The sequence below is a fragment of the Palaemon carinicauda genome, chromosome 37 (genome assembly GCF_036898095.1).
Source record: "Palaemon carinicauda isolate YSFRI2023 chromosome 37, ASM3689809v2, whole genome shotgun sequence".
Taxonomy (NCBI): Eukaryota; Metazoa; Arthropoda; class Malacostraca; order Decapoda; family Palaemonidae; genus Palaemon; species Palaemon carinicauda.
Window position 1 is genome coordinate 43,246,237 of NC_090761.1, and position 17,217 is coordinate 43,263,453.

The 17,217-nt window shown below is 44.6% G+C and overlaps 3 protein-coding genes across 10 annotated transcripts in view; 1 reads left to right on the forward strand and 2 right to left on the reverse strand.

Moving 5' to 3' along the window:
• LOC137629602 (latrophilin-like protein 1) overlaps positions 1-17,217 on the reverse strand; it is a 511,095-nt gene that overhangs the window by 458,882 nt on the left and 34,996 nt on the right. The gene's annotated exons all lie outside the window — the stretch shown is intronic.
• LOC137629601 (mucin-2-like) overlaps positions 1-17,217 on the forward strand; it is a 188,220-nt gene that overhangs the window by 125,430 nt on the left and 45,573 nt on the right. The gene's annotated exons all lie outside the window — the stretch shown is intronic.
• LOC137629292 (uncharacterized) lies at positions 3,136-6,832 on the reverse strand. Its single transcript, XM_068360552.1, has 3 exons — positions 5,664-6,832; positions 4,296-5,270; positions 3,136-3,844 (listed from the first exon to the last, which is right to left on the reverse strand). Exons 1-3 carry the CDS (start codon positions 6,830-6,832, stop codon positions 3,136-3,138), a joined length of 2,853 nt encoding a protein of 950 aa, XP_068216653.1.

Consider the following 17,217-nt stretch of genomic DNA (forward strand, 5'->3'; position numbering starts at 1 on the left):
CATATTTTAGTTGGGGCTGATTATTTTAGCTATTTTATTATAGGTGTTGAAAAAGTAGATGGGATAAATCTCTTCTTGACGCATAATGGTATGTCCCCGTACGGGAAGGTGCAACAGTGGCTGTTCCAAGGGGAAAAGGTCGAACAAGTAAGAACGTTGAGAGTGTGCAGAATTACGGACAAGCCATATCTGTGTGATGTAGACGAGTGGTGGCGATTAGACCGTGTTGGTATCGCCCCATCTGAGCAATACACTGTTCGCGAGGCCGAGGCCGTGCGAAAGGTATCGCAAAGCGTTGTAAGGATACCTGAGGGATATCAGGTTAGCCTACAATTCGGGTCGGATGCTAGGCCAGAAACAAATTATCGTAACGCTGTGGCGCAGTTAGAGTCGTTGCAGACCAAATTCAGAAAGGATAGGAAATATTTTGAACAATATCAGGGAGTGATAGATAAATATATCGAAGCAGGTTTTATATCAGAGGTGAAAAATCCCATAGTGGAAGGTTATTACATGCCACACTTTGGAGTACCACCCCCCTTAGAATCGTGTTCAATGCCTCGGCAAAGTCAAAGGGTTGCAAGTCATTGAATGAATGTCTCTTACCTGGGCCCAATTTGATAGAGGTAGCATATAGTTTAATCATAAGGTTTAGGTTGAACCGATATGCCATGTTAGCCGACATAAGTAAAGCATTCCATCGTGTTTTGTTAGATCCTCGTGATGCCAAATACACACGATTTCTGTGGCACGAGGCAACTGGTCGAGCGCTTACCTTCGCCTTTAGAGTCGTGGTGTTCGGCATCACAGCCAGTCCATTTTTGCTACAACAGATTTTAAATTGTCATTTTGAAGAGGAAGGCCGCCCAGATTTAGTAAAATCTTTTTATGTCGATAACTATCTGGCCACGTTTGAGGATTTAGAACATATGAGGCAAGAGCATGAGTCTGTTAATAACATCTTAAAAGGGGCGGGTATGCCCTTGGAAGGGTGGGCAAGCAATCACTTGGCCTTCGATAGCGAGAAACAGTGGAGTGAGTCTGTGAGTGTGAACGTGCTCGGGCTGCGATGGGCCCGGGATGTGGACAGATTGTGTGTGAAAGAAAGTAAAAGGATCTGTGAGTTGGGGGAGGGATGGGTGCCTACGAAGCGTAGGGCACTTTCCCTGTTAGTCTCCATTTATGATCCGATAGGTTTGATAAGCCCATTATTTGTAAAGGGAAAACTTTTCCTCCAACAACTATGGGAGGATAATGTAGGTTGGGATGACGTGTTAGGAGAAGAAAAGGCTAAACAGGCAAGTGAATTGTTGAATGATTTGAAAGCGGTGAGCGACATCACCTTTCAAAGATCGATAGGAAGAAGGGGTTTAGAACTTCATGTGTTCACCGATGCTAGCAGTAAGGCATATGGAGCAGTGGCATATACCAGGGACGATTGCAATCGGGTAAGTTTGGTTACCAGTAAAATGAGGATCACTCCCAAAGGGATGAGCAAACTGACGATCCCCAAGTTAGAGCTACTGGCCTTGTTGTTAGGCAGCAGACTAGCAAGAACACTCAAGGAACTGATCGAGCCACGGGGAATAGTAATGTGGACCGACAGTAAGGTAACGTTGGCATGGGTAGCATCTCCCAATGCCAGGTCTAATAAAAATGTGTTTGTTTCTAACAGAGTGGCGGAGATTATTTTTATTCAGCAGGTTTGTAGTTTCAGTCTGAACCATGTCCCTAGTCATCAGAACCCTGCCGATATCCTATCCCGAGGTGCAACGGCTCGACAATTGCAAGCTAACTCCCTGTGGAGGAACGGTCCGGAATTCCTCAGGACCACGGGAAAGCCTGTTCCTTGCAAGGAGGACGAACCACTACATCAAACTCACGTAGTAGCGGCGGTACAGGAGTTAAGGGAGATGTGTCCTACCCCCCCCCCCCCCCAGGCGAGATTTGGGACATCCTGAAAAGGGAAGTAGGGTTCCAATTCTTGTTGAGAGTAGTCAGACTAATTTTAAAGTTTGCTAAGATAGAACGGCATCCGTTCAGTATTGTTGTCCAATTAGAGCAAAAACATTATTTGCCTACTGTTTATGCCTACTTAGAGGGCGGAGTCAGACCCCCTCGCGAAGTTGCTAATTTTGTCAGACAATTGAATCTAGTTTTAGTAGATAATCTCATCTGCACCAGGGGACGAGTGTCCCATGTAGGAGAAACTGATCAGTTAATTCTCTTGCCAGCCAAAGGGCATTTAGTTAGGATGTATTTAAATTATTTACATCAGTTACATTTGCATTGTGGGGTGAATACTCTAATAGGTATCTTTCGACAGAAATGTTGGGTGGCGGGTCTACGTTCCATTGCGAAGCGAACCGTGCGGCAATGCCCCGAATGCAAGCTAGCCTTCCAGCCTCTAACGAGACAGCCACCACCCCCCCCCCCCTGCCAAAGGAAAGGATCACCCTCACAAAACCCTTCACAGCGGTCGGAGTGGACCACACAGCAGCCATTCAAACCGAAACGCGGCCAGGATATATACTTATCATAACCTGCATGGCTAGCAGAGCCGTGTACCTTGACTTCTGTCCCTCTTTGGAAGCAGAAGAATTCGTGTTGGCACTAAGACGGTTTAGTGCCACCCATGGTGCCCCACAGCTCATCATGTCCGATAACCATCAAACCTTCAAGGCTGCCAGCCACCTCTGGTGATAGGTGATGATGTCTTGTAGATGAAGACAGATGATTACAGAGATGGAGAAGTAAAATCCCGAGTCGTAGATTACATTTATTCCACACAGCAAGGGGTTATGAACAGTGGTGCTCTGCAAGGCGTACAGCTCGTGCCAAGAGAAGCAAGACGACTATCTATGCGCATGCACGGAGTGCTGACAGTGCGACTCATGCGCATGCGTTTGCAACGGACACAATTTATGAATAGTAAAGGGTACATATATGAAAGATAATATATACAATAATCTACACCTCCCCTCCCCTTTTGCGTTTAAATAGGTATCTTGAACGTACTAAGCAAGTTACATACAATGAACTAAGTAAATAATAGTGTGCAAAGCAAACAACATAAAATGTATAAAATATAAAATTATGCAGCCAGTTGCGTAAATGGCACAAGGGCCTTGTACACTATGTAGGCCTGTTTAATCTTGGAGACCTGCGGGAAGTTGTGGAGGGAATTGATGACTTTTCCATGTCAGAGCTAGGGACCACAGGGAGATCAGAGTTGGGAACTTGATTGGGACTGGGCACTGGATACAAGAAGCGACGGTTCCGACGTAGCACTCCACCACTAGGGAGGCGAATTTCGTACTCGCGTGATCTCGTGCCACCCATGATAATCCCGATCTTGTCCCACCTATGGGATGTTGGGTCCTGGAGACGGACATGTTGGCCCACATTCAGTCTGGGCAGGGGACGGGCGTGGGCGTCGTAGTTGCGTTTCACTTGAGCCGCTCTGGCAGCTGCTCGTCGGTCACAATCATGGGCCCTTTCTTGCCAACATTCCATGAATGACTGAGGATGGGCGGGCACACACGTACGGAGAGGGTGACCATACAGGATCTGGGCAGGAGAGCGACCAGAGTGGTTAGGCATGTTACGTAACTCAAGGAGTCCACGATCAAAAGCCTCACAGTCAATGTTTCCTGAAGGGGCCGTTTTGAGGATCAAGTGCTTGACAGCTTTGACTGCAGCCTCGGCATGTCCATTAGACTGCGGGTAGTGTGGCGATGAAGTTATGTGGTGTACACCCCAACGCTCTGCGAAGTCAGCAAACTCTCTGCTGGTAAACTGGGGTCCTCCATCGGTGCGTAGGCGCAGGGGAACACCTACCTCTCTGAAGTAGCGGCAAAAGTGCCGTATGGTTGAGGAGGCAGTGGTGTCGCCCTTGCAAGGGACGACCACAGGCCAGCCGGAGAGGCGGTCGGCGACAACAAGAAAGGACTTCCCCGCTACCTGGAAGAAATCCGCTGATACTGACTCGAAGGGCCTCGATGGGTGGTCATCGTTGTGAAGAGGTTCCTGCTGTTGGCTTGGGCGTAAGACTTGGCAGGGCTCACAGGCAGCAACAGTGTTAGCAATGTCAGTCTATCCCAGGCCAGAAGACAGTTTGTCGAGCTCGACGTTTAGTGGCTTCAACACCTCGGTGGCTGTCGTGGAGTCTAGCGAGTGTGTGGCGACGTAGAGCGGCAGGAACTATTATTCTGGCACCGAGCACGAGGGTGCCGTCAGTAGAAAGGGCTTCTCGCAGCTTCCAATACGGTAGCAAAGAAGCATGCAGGTCGTACCGATTCGTGGGAAATCCGGACACAATGCAATCACGAAGGCGGACGTAGTCAGGGTCGGCCTGCGCTGCTGTTGACATGTCCTGTAGAGTTCGGTCGGCGTTGATGATTGTGGCATCTTCTTCCTGGGAGGCTATTACGACGTTGATGACAGACCTGACGTGTGACGTTACTTCAGCACAGCCGATCATATCCTCAGACGTTGGGTAGCTGACAGGTGCGAGCGAGAGTGCATCTGGAATGCATAAAGACTTGCCAGCACGCCACATTGCAGTAAACTGGTATTGTGACATACGTTCCTTCATTCGCTGGAGCCGTGGGTTTTCGATCATGTCCAGCGTGTAGCTGTTGATAATGGGCACTAGTGGACGATGGTCTGTTTGCAGAGTGAAGGATGGCAGTCCTTGGAGGTACAAACGGCACTTTGTGAGAGCCCAAGATACAGCAAGCATCTCCAACTCGATTGTCGCATACCTCGTCTCGGCATCTGCGAGAAAACGGGATCCACACTGGACTACTCGGAGACGTCCGGAACCATGGTCCTGGAGGAGAGCGTAGCCTATTCCGTAGAGACGAGATGCATCAGTCTGGAGAATGGTTGGCAAAGTTGGGTCAAAAGACGCTAGAACCGGAGGGCTTGAAAGTGCTTGCTTCACACGTTTGAAGGCCTGGTCGTGGTCTGGTGTCCAAATAAAAGAGCGCTTAGGGCTCATGAGTGGGCGTAGGGGCTGTGCAGTCAGGGCGATATCTGGAGTGAACTCTGCCAGTTGGTTAACTAACCCCATGAAAGAACGTAAGTCCGTCAAGTTAGAAGGTGTGGGGAAGTCTTGCAGAGCTGTAACTCGTCCTGGATCGGCAGCTATTCCTTCTTCGGAAAGGGTGAATCCACCGAAATTTACTCGGGTCTCCGCTACTACGAACTTATCTCTGTTGAGAGTGATGCCGTTTTTGCGACAGCGAGTGAGTAATTCATGGATCCTGTGGTAATGTGACAGTAAGTCGTCGTCAAAGATGAGAATGTCATCGACAACCTTGACACATTTCTTCATACCCTGGAGAGCTAGGTCGCCGCGGTAACAGTAGGCGTCGCCGGTGGCAGCGAAGCCCATAGGTCCTCGGCAATGCTGGAAGCGTCCATAAGGAGTAATGAAAGTGGTGAGATGACGGTCCTCCTCCGCTAGCTCCATCTGCCAGTAACCGTGTAGAGCGTCCGCAGTGGTGAAGAATTTGGCTGTGGGATCGACAGTACGGACAGCAGCTATGGGTGTGGGCGAAGGGTGGGCTGGTCTGGAGACTTGAGTGTTCAGCTTGGTGAGATCCACTGTGATGCGAACTCCCTTTGCCTTTGGGACGACAACTAGAGGGTGGCACCATTCCGAAGGCTCGTCTCCACAAGGCTTGATGATACCCTGCTGGACCATAGAATCTAGTTCTATCTTGACAGGTTCGCGGAAAGCATAGGGAATCTGCCGTGGGGTGTGAATGGCGAAAGGAACAGCGTCCTCTTTAAGGTGAATTTTCATTGGAGGTCCTGCCATCGACCTCAGTGGAGCTGCTTTAAGGTCCTCCTTAGACACAAGCACATCAGGGAAGGTTCTAAGGAAATATTCTCGGGCCTCAGCAGGGGTCGAGTTGGCGTGGAGGGGTAGATCCTTACATCGGTTCACGTGGACGACCTGTAGGATGGGCCGTGGAAAGTCTGGCGGTATGATGGCCAACTCCTTGCAGTGTGCGTAGGACAGGAGTGGCATCTGGATACCTTCATGGACTTGGATCATGGCATGACAGGATCGGTTGGCCAAAGATAGAGTGGCCTTAAGGGTACCTAAAGCTGGTGTCATCTGTGATCCATCTGCTGTGAGTGTCACTGAGGTGGCAGAACGTTGTAGCTCATTCCTGGTGATTTGAAGCAGTTCCAAGTGCTGTGGACCCATCACTGATACGTCAGCTCCTGTGTCTGGCAGCATCAGAATCTTGGATGTCTCACCATTGTAGGTGAGGTCGAGGGATACGGGTACCGGTGAAGGGCAAGTTGTTGTGGAAAGGGCCTCAACCTTGCGACAATTTGAAGGCCTGCTGGAGGGGGGCGTGGCTTTGGGTGGGCCGCCCTGCTTGGCATTCATCTGCTGTCGGCAACATCTGTCGTAGTGACCCACTCGGCCACAGTGTCTACACGTGGCCTTGTTGGCAGGACATTTTGAAGTCTTCTTCCAGTGTCCCTTGCCAGCACAGTTTCCACATATGCTGTCAGCAGCTGGACACTTTTCTGTAGAGCCGTGCTTTTTTGTGCAGGAAAGGCATGAAGTGTCCCTGTTAAAGTTTGGGTGGGAAGTAGCACCTTTGCTGCCATGTCCTTTGGTTTTCTTGTAAGTAGAGACAGCACACAATTTAGAAGGAGGGGCACGTATGGCGGTGGTGGCTGTCCTTGTGGCCTCATAGGAGCGACATTCATTGACTGTGGTGGCCAAAGAAGCTGAGGTGTCCAGGGCAATAAGTTTTTGTGTGAGCTCCTCATCTCTGACTCCCATGATGATGATCATCTTAAGCTGAGTTTCCTCACAAACTGCACACTGGCCAGGACAGACGTCGATTTCCTCTGCTACGTGCTTCAGTCTGACGTAGAACTCGCTGAAGCTTTCCCCTTCTCTCTGTTTGCAGGAAAGCAGGTCCCTGCGACGTAAAGCTTCATTTCGCAGGTTCTTGATGTGTTCCTGGAGAACATTTAAGACTTCCTCCACACTCCGATCTGTGTCTGGTGGCACGTTGAGTGTGTGTTCCAGTATTCTTTGAGTCTCCAGGCTGAGGCACATACGAAGTTGTATTAGCTGCTTCCTGGTAGATAAAGTCCCTAGGTCCACCATCACACTGTAGTCATCCCAGCGTCTACGCCATTCCCTAAACACTTGGTATGTGGCATCGGGACGTAAGGGCGGTGGGGTCTGGGCGATGGCTTTCTGTGGGAGTGGGTGCTGGGAACTTGAAGGCACTGACGATTGAGTAGGAAGTTGTTGCGAGTCCGGTGGTGTTGCTTGCTGGTGGCCAGGGTTGACCATGAGTAGCTGCAACAGGGCGGTGAAACGCTGGGCTTCCTCCTCTCTTCTTAGGTTGTCCTCTTGGCGACGTAGTTCTTCCTCGTGGCGACGTTGATCCTCCTCTCTCCGACGTGTAGCCAACTCGGCCTGTCGAGATTCCTCCAGGTACTTGATAAGGAGCCTTAACTCCCCACCTGTAGCTGTTGGAGGCGGTATAGTCAGGTGTGGTGAGAGTAAAGGCAGGGTTTCCATCGTTGAGAAGGCTGGTGGGGTTCGACGGTCTGTTGGTGAGCCTGGGTGTGAAGGCAACTGGCGGTCTTCATTGTCCTGGTCATGTTGCATATCCCCAGACTCGTCTTGATATGAGGTAGTCGACATGACGAAACGTTTTCAGCTGTCACCCACAGTTTAAATGAAAAGATAAAAAGATAAAAGAGACTTTCTACCGTTTTTATTTAAAAAATTACTGTAAATAGAGTGGCAAATGGCAACGGGGGAGGAGCATGGGAGGGCTCCTGGGAGGTGGGGAGTAGCGGCGGGTAGGCTGGGCAGCGGCCACTGGCAGTGCGTTTCCGGTGATGAAAGAGGGTGGATGCACCTCGCTTTCTTGTGATGAGTAGGGGTAAAAGGGTTCTTATATGGGCATGAAGGGCTCGACACACAAGAGAAATATTACCCACTAACATAAAATCACTAACACCACACTGCACTGGCACTGCATGAACGGTTCGCAAACAAAGCACAGACACTGTAAAATCCACTTGTAGTCGAGGGGAAATGGGCAATGGCGGCTCGATGCAAATGCTGGATTCCGGTGTTCCCTTAAAATGCTGAATGGTTTAGTCACTGCGCCATGGTGATAGGTGATGATGTCTTGTAGATGAAGACAGATGATTACAGAGATGGAGAAGTAAAATCCCGAGTCGTAGATTACATTTATTCCACACAGCAAGGGGTTATGAACAGTGGTGCTCTGCAAGGCGTACAGCTCGTGCCAAGAGAAGCAAGACGACTATCTATGTGCATGCACAGAGTGCTGACAGTGCGACTCATGCGCATGCGTTTGCAACGGACACAATTTATGAATAGTAAAGGGTACATATATGAAAGATAATATATACAATAATCTACAACCTCCTGCAGGGACTTTATGAAGAAGATGAAGTCCAGCAGTTCCCGAGGAAAACCGGCATAAAGTGGCGGTTTCAGACGCCCCGTGCACCTTGGAAAGGTGGGTTCTTCGAGCGTTTGATAGGAGTCACGAAACGGACCCTCCAGATAGCCCTCGGAAAGAAGTACCTGCCGGACGCCCACGTGCTAACCCTCGTGAAAGAAGCAGAAGCAGTGGTGAATAATCGGCCGCTTATGTACAGCGGTGACGAGCACGAGGATGAAGTCCTCACCCCCTCCCATTTGATAAGAGGACACCAAGTCCACTTCATGGCACCAATCTTACCGGACGACCATCTCAACGCAACGTTCACCTCTCGGAAGCTACGTGATCGTTACATAAGATTGACAGATTCACTGAAGGCGTTCAGAGAACGATGGAGAAGGGAATACTTGAGAGCCTTGAGAGCCCGGCACGACTGTCGGCCCGGGGAACCCTCCAAGCTGCACCCCGGAGACATCGTGCTAGTTAAGCAGGAGAATAAGAAAAGAGCGACATGGCCTCTGGGACGTGTCGTGGAGACGTATCCTGACGACGACGGAGTCGTACGTTCGGCTAAAGTGTTGTTTGAGGGTGTCGAGTCGCTGCGAGCTGTCAGCCACCTGGTTCCCCTAGAAATAGCCCCCTCTGAGGATGACGATGGAGGAGAAGACGACGACGGTGATGACGGAGAAGAGGGCGCATACAGTTCGACAGCCGGAATGCCAGGGATAGCGGAGACGTCTGGGGACGACCAGGGTATGGCACCAGCTACGACAACTCAACAAACAGACACAGGAACGGACGACAACGACGAGAAAGGTGAGAACTATGCAGTTAGTGAAAGAAGTGAAAATGAAACAGAGTCAGAGCAGACGAACGCACAAGGACGTTCTACACGCCCATTGAGAAGGGCTGCCGCGAAACAGCGAGAACTGATGGACTGTCTGCTGAAAGGTGACGATATATAAAATGTAGCTGTAAACAATGAGTGAAAAAGGGGCGTGTCCTATCTGGAAGGTAGGGAGGGTGGAGTTTGTGAGGTGTGCATGAATCTGCGGAAGTTGGAAGTGCGTAGGGGGTGGAGAACGGGGACGGGATGGTATCGTGCGTACAGACCGAGCGTTGCACAGAACCAGCCCCTCCCTCTTGTACTCCATCAAGTAACAGCCTGCATGTAGCAGCGGTATATAAGTCTCGATTATTGTGAGTTAAGGCAGACTGAACTTGAATTGTTATGTGTGCATTTCCATTGCCATTTTCTGATTGTCTTAGGCCCATTGCCTAATTGCCTTCGCATTTGAATTGTTATGTATGCATTTCCATTGCCATTGCCTGATTGTCTTAGGTCCATTGCCTAATTGTCTTTGCATTTGAATTGTAATGTATGCATTTCCATTGTTATTTTTGGTTTGTTTTAGGCCCATTGCCTACTTGCCTTGCCATTTGAATTTTGTAATATATACGTGTACATTATCACTGATTTCTGCTGTTCCTTATGTGTATTATACACGAGTACGTTAGAATTGCTAGGCCCATTGCCTAATTTGAACTGTTGTATGGCTATATGTATATTATTGATTGTGTTTATTGCCCCGGGGTAACATTGCTGTGTGTTGTACATTATGCGTACTCTGTTCGAGTCGTTGCGGAGCGCTACGCAGCGAGCCTAACAGAGTCTCGGAGTAAGTCACTCCCCCCACCCAGAGTCCAGCTCTATCCAATTGACCGACGTTTCATCGCTCCTTATTTTGGGGCGTGGATTATGTCGGGAATTTCGACCTGATCAATCGAAATTCCCGCCATTTGACTCCGCCTACGATTACGTCAAATTGGAGGGAGAGGAGAGAACTCGCGGGCGAATGAATGTCGTTCAAGACGAGAATGTTTAGAACCAAAAAGAGAAACCGCCTGGTAGGACAGGCGCTGAGACTAAAGAAATCAACCACTTGTAATTTAAGAGAAAGAAAAATAACTTCATTCTATTGTAACATGATAAAAAAAATCCAATCTAGAAATTTAGGTTCAGGAAAAATTGCGGGAAAAAGGTGACGTCGGAGGTTGCAGAGGCTTGCTCTGTCTCTTTGATCCGACGTCCCCAACCACAGTAAGTTCTATCTAATTGTTCTCTCTCCCCACCTTAGTGTACCCAGGTCGGTTTCCATGTAGGTCTTGATAGAGTTATGTAAAGTTTGTATCTGTTAATATTTCATCGATCCTTGTGCCAGGGGATCAGTGTTATTGTGTAAAGTACGTCAAAAGGTCTCGGTAAGGCGTTTATCGAGATAATTTTATAAATGTTCAATTAATTTTGCTAAAATCTTGAGTCCGATGCGGACAGTTTTTTCAAGTCACGCACATGTTCTTTTAAGTCAAGTATCTCTTTGTACGTAAAGTAAAGGTTTATTTTTTCATGCTTCTCGTATTAGATTATTATTTTTATAATAAAATTTGTTAAAATATAGCCATATTCTATTTACTTCTCCAATGGTTTTGAGAGGTTAGTCCTTCAGACCTTGTGATCAGCCCAGCACATCGGGCTATTTAGTATAAACCGGTGAAATTTCGCCACATATATATATATATATATATATATATATATATATATATATATACATACTGAAAAACTTGAAATGTTTCATTTTTCCTTGTTTCCTTTCCTCACTGGGCTATTTTCCCTGTTGGGACCCCTGGGCTTGTAGCATATCCTGCTTTTCCTACTAGGGTTGTAGCTTGGCAATTAATAGTAAATAGTAAATGACCGAAAACAATATATTTTTACCGAGAATTTCCGATTAAAATAATGGTTTTTTTTTTAAATGTTAACTATGTAATTACAGGTTTCATTGTCAACGAAGAACTCTTGTTGTTGTTGTTCTTTGTGTTGTTATTCATATTGTTTTAGGATGGCTACTACTACTACTACTACTACTACTACTACTACTACTACTACTACTACTACTATTATTATTATTATTATTATTATTATATCGTGGTAGATCACTTAATTGGTTAACGTATTATTTCACACATTTCACGTTCAAATGAGTCGATGTATATTTATATACCGGTATATATATATATATATATATATACAGTATATATATATATATATATATATATATATATATATATATATATAGACCTGCATTTTATTACAGGGATTTGGAATGGTCTGTAATGTGTATACTTATGTCCTTAGTCGCGTTTATAGCGCTTAGTCATTGGGGTTGTCGGCGAATGTTGAGGGATAAGACCTTCAAAAGTTCAAACTACCAGTGAATGTATTTATGTTGATCAGGCTGACACAAGTCTCTTTTTATAGTTTATATATGAAAGATCTATTTTGATGTCCATTTCCGACGTTTACCAGGAGGTCTATCAGAGTCCAATGCCAACACTAGTGCTATGGCCACTGATGCATCCATGTCGAAGATTTTGACCATACTGAATTTTGATGGGAAAAACGCCTATACGTGTGTGGGCAATTATGCATCAAAATTTTGATGCAAAATTTTGACGCTGTTTTTGAACGTGTATGGGCTCCTTTAGACTAAAGATATTGGGATAACTGCCCAAATCAGACCAATAAGCCAACCCTCACTGACACACAACCCAACTTTCTCTGCAGTGAAGGATTGTTGAAAAATTACAAAGCCTTTTTAAATTGGTATCCTCATTGGCCTGAAAGCTAGACAACAGACAAAACAATTTTACCAACACCAAACCCGACATTCTTGGAAAAAGTGTAACTCGCTAATACTCATAGCTAATGCCAAGGACAACAGAAAGGGTTTTGGCCAAAGAACCTTTAAGGAGAATCTCAAACGTTTAAAATGTGGACTCTAAAAACTGCAACACTACATCTAAATCCAAATAAATAGATCTCAATACATCTGAATCCATCTAGAATAATACCTGAAGAGGATAAATACAACATGAGGCCTTCAAACGGTATTAAGAACAGCCCTTTAAGCCTTAATAGCCAAAATATATAGTCCAACTATCCAAACATTACTTCCTACGCCTATTGATGCAAAGGGCCTATGCTAGATTTCGCTAGTCGTCTCTATCTTGAGCTTTTAATTCAATACTTCTCCATTCATTATCTACTTCACGTTTCATAGTCCTCAGCCAATATATAATAGTGAATAGGCTACTAAAAAAATGTTTAGTCGAGTTAAAAACATTGAGAAAAGTTAAAATTCTTGTAAACAAAGAAAAAAACTGTAGTCATGTACTGTACTCTTAAGAGTATAATGCGAAAGATTCAATTAATCAATTGTATAGTCATTTGGGAGCCACCAGGGTTACTCTGAAGTTTAGGATACTCAAGTACCAGGTTGACTAACCTTCAAAATCAGGCAAAAGTGCAGAAAAACATTGGGATCGTAGTTGTCCTACAGATGGTGCACATTCTCCAGCGCTGCTAAATGGCCCAAGACAAGCTAACAGAAAATGAATAGTTTTCTGTTAAACCTTGTGGTGAACATATCTAATAACAGGGAACCCCACAGTCAAAAGACTATGTCACTAGAGGACGAAGGGACCATTCGGCTCCTACCACTTGAAACGAGCAACTGAGCTTGTTGGCAATTACATTTCTTTTGCCCAGAATGATGCTTAACAACAGCTCTACTGTGTTGTTTAGTGCCAAAGAGTGAGCCTGCTTCACCTCCTTGCTTGTTGACATATGCTACTACGGTATTTTCGCTCATCAACACTACTGAGTGGCCTCTAAGACTGGAGTGATTGCAGTGCCAAGAATGCTGTTTTCAGTTCTAAAAGGTTGATGTGCAGGCTCTTCTCTTACTTGGACAAGAAACCTGAGGCAATCTGATTCCTTAGGTGTGTTACCTATCCCTCCTTGATGCATCTGTGAATAGCAACAATTCCAGAAGTTCCCTTAATGAGGTTATCATCCTTTAGCCACCACATTAGATCCCCAACCTCTTGGTCCATTAGAACCAAGTGATGAGGAAGGATGGTAGCTGCTGCCCAGTGTTTCTACACGACACCATTGAAGGGATCTCTGATGGCAACCTGTGTAAAATGAGCTTCTCGAAGGATAAGTGATGCCAAAGAAGTTGTTGCCACTGCTGAGCCAGCAGTTGTTGTTGAGAAATGAAAAGTCGTGCTACCCTCCAGTCTGATGATGCAATTGTGCGATGGAAAAATTCACTACTGATGGAGGAAGGTATCTGTCAACATTCCCAGGTACTAAAGCCTCTGCTTATATGTTACTTCTCTAGGTTTACCACAATCCCCAGATCATGGCAATAGAAGAGAACTTTGTAGAGATGATGAAGGAGATATCTTGAGGAGGTGGACTGGATAAACCAATTGTCTAGATACCCGAGTAACTCTATGCCCTTGGCTATGCACAAGCTAAGACTGGGATACACATGCTAGTGAACACCTAAGGGAGGGTGGTTTGACGCTCCAAAACACGAGACTGAACTTGAAAACCTTCTCCCTAAGGACAAAGCAAAGGAAATTCCTTGAAAGCCGATGGACTAGTATTTGAAAGCCAAAGGATTAGTATTTGAAAGTACTGTGTGTTCTGTTGTTGATATTGGGTTATGAGAAAGTGGTTAAAAAGAAGGGTTACCTCTACCATCGTTCATTTGAGCGGCAGAAACGATTAACTAAGTATCTGGAAAAAAAGAAACATGGAAGGTAAGAATACCATACAGAAAAGTTGAGATTTTCTCCAAAAATAAATAGAATATACATAATATACATTTCCAGGAAGTATAACAAAGAACATAAAAACAGTAGAATAATAAACAAAACTTACTCGATACTGTGTAATGAAGCATTAAATTAACAACAGATTGGGAAAGGCCATATCACTCAACTGTGTTTCTCCTCACATCCAACTTGCAACCAACTCCCAATATCATCAGTTGAATAAATTGGTAGTGATTCTCCCTAAGATGGGCTAATATTTAACCAAGATGATTAACTATATGCACTGACATATCAGGCATAAACATAGAAAGGTAACAAATATACAAAATAAAATAACTAACACCACATTTTGGGTATGAACACAAAGAAACTACACAAAAATAAACTAAGTAATCTTAAATGGAGGATGATGCACTTCACTTTTATGAAGAAAAATAAGTTTGCTATAAAAAGAAAAAACTGAAATATATAACCATTACTTGCAGCAACACACATCGATATTCACCTAATCTTACCTCCCAGTTACGGCTCTAAAAGGCTGCAGCTATGCCCTGTGCAAAGTCTTCAGATTTAAGAACACAGATCTCTCCTCCACGTAAGTTAAGAGCCTTGAATAGTCTTGCCCACCTGAAGTGCGATGTGACCAATTATAATGTCAATTATTTTTGGCCACACATGAGCCTTTGAGAAGGTCATAAGACTGTCTTTTTGATAGCTATAGCACTGGAGAGTTCCACGGACAAACTTGTATTAATCCACTCTGAAGGTTGGAGGGTCTCTGGTTTTGCACCCCAATTTGTGGATTAAACTAATAGCCCCTCAGTGTGAACTCCTCCATCCCCTCACTTAATGAAACATTGGGTGCTAATCAAGAGGAGTTGCTTTAGTGTCCTGTGAAGCTCTGCAGTGCTTATCTCAAGAGGACTTGACATCACAGGCTTGTGCGTCAGTGACTCTTCCTTATCACTAGCAGAATAAAGGAAGGGGTGTTGAAGAAGGCACTCTCTCTCTTGCTTTGTGAGACAATCAAATAGCATTTACTTAAACCATTTTAAGGTTTGAGGTACTAGCTTGAACTTGGCACTCACAAAGTCATAAGGAATAGGTCCCAGTTTAGCCTTCCAAAGAATCTTGCAGTTGGATAGGTGATTGAGTCTGAAAGTGACAAACAACCTTTTCAGTTCTCCATTCTAGTAAGTATACCAACAAGTCCTTCAACATTTAGTTCTTGGTCCTCTGGTGGCAGCTCTGGTAGTTGTGCAGTCAGTCAAGCGCCACCATCTTGTCTATGGTATAATATGTTCGAGGTAAGGGAGCTTCTGAGGAGCAGGGAAAAGCATTTCCCAAGGTTGTGGTGGCCGATGTGGTACTGTCCCTGACTGGTGAACGTCAGACTGGGGTTCGAGTCCCGCTCAAACTTATTAGTCCTTTGGTCGCTGCAACCTCACCATCCTGGTGAGCTTAGGAAGTGGGGTTTGGGGGAGACTAAGGTCTATCTGCCGAGTCATCAGCAGCCATTACCTGGCCCTAAATGGTCCTAGCTTGGGTGGACAGTGGGCTTGGGCACTGATCATATGTATCTATGGTCAGTCTCTAGGGCACAGTCTTGCTTGATACGGCAATTTCACTGTCCCCTGCCTCTGTCATTCATGAGCAGCCTTTAAACCAAGCATCAACCAACTAAATGTATCTGGTCGTCTTCTAGCTTGATGGAGAGGGGCCTTGGGCACTGACCATAAATAAAAAAGGCCATTCTCCAGGGAATTGTCACTGTCCCTTACCTCTGCCAAACATGAGCAACCTTCAAGTGTAGAATTTCTGCACACACAAATAGGCTATAATAAAAGAAATTGGCTTTTACGGATTATTTGTTTTACATCTTAAAATGGCCTCTTGGCAGTACCATAAAATCTCAGTTTGATTATATCAAGGGTTTCTATTTATGTATGAATATCTGATAGGTTATAGACATATAAATAACCAAATTTTGATTTTATTTAAATGTGTTCCATGAGATAATCTATTATGCAAACAATATACATTTTATATTCTAATTTCTCTGCTAGACATTTAGATACACATTGTATAAGAAAGTTAAGTTGTACTTTCATAAGAAATCCATACAAAGGTTAACTAAATAAAAACTGTATCTCTCACATTACAGTGTTTTATCACAGCTTTGATAATCAAGTTCTATCAACATTCAAACAGACAAATCAAAATAAGTTACTAATCCCTTAGATAGCTTGTGATGAAATCCAAATGCTAGAACCTTCATATCTAAGACTTAATATTTCTACCTTGACCAAAATAAAAACTACAAGTTAAAAATACTCCTGTCTATATGTATAAATACTGGTATGAATACTATATCCATCTAAAGCTAATATACAGAACTGCAAAAATCTTATATTAACATTAATCGTAGCTAATTAACAGACCTATTATAATAACAATAGAAGGAACGTAAAAGTAAGATACAATTAACGAGATAAGATTAGTGACAATCTTAATACTGTAATGCAATAAGTGAATGAGGTAACGTGAAAGAAAAGTATGTGACATTAATACGCAACTAACTGCAGTGCGAAGACAATTCATAGGTCTGAAAAGTAAAGGTGACAATTTCAATTATGAAAACTCAGCTATATCTACGTATGTAGGTTGGCTTTGAGAAGGAGTAAAATTAAGACACCAGTTTCTGTAAGCCAGGAAAGAAATGCAAGAAGGAATGCCCTTACTGACTTACAGGAATAAGTTTCTAGAAAGTAATAAAATTTTGTGCAAAGATAATTTTCCACTACTTGGCTGCCAGAAGAGTTGCCTAAATATTTAAATTTAATATTGATCCTATTGGATAACGGCACAAATTTGAACATGCTATTGTATATGTTTAATAGAATTTATTAGAAAAAAGCATTTCCAAAAGCTTTTCTTTCACCCCTATCCTAAATGACCAAATACTCTCTACATAATGAGAAAACTAGCAACATAACTAACAGACTAAAGCCCTGCTTTGCAACCCTTTTATTAAGCTGTTGCTCACTGG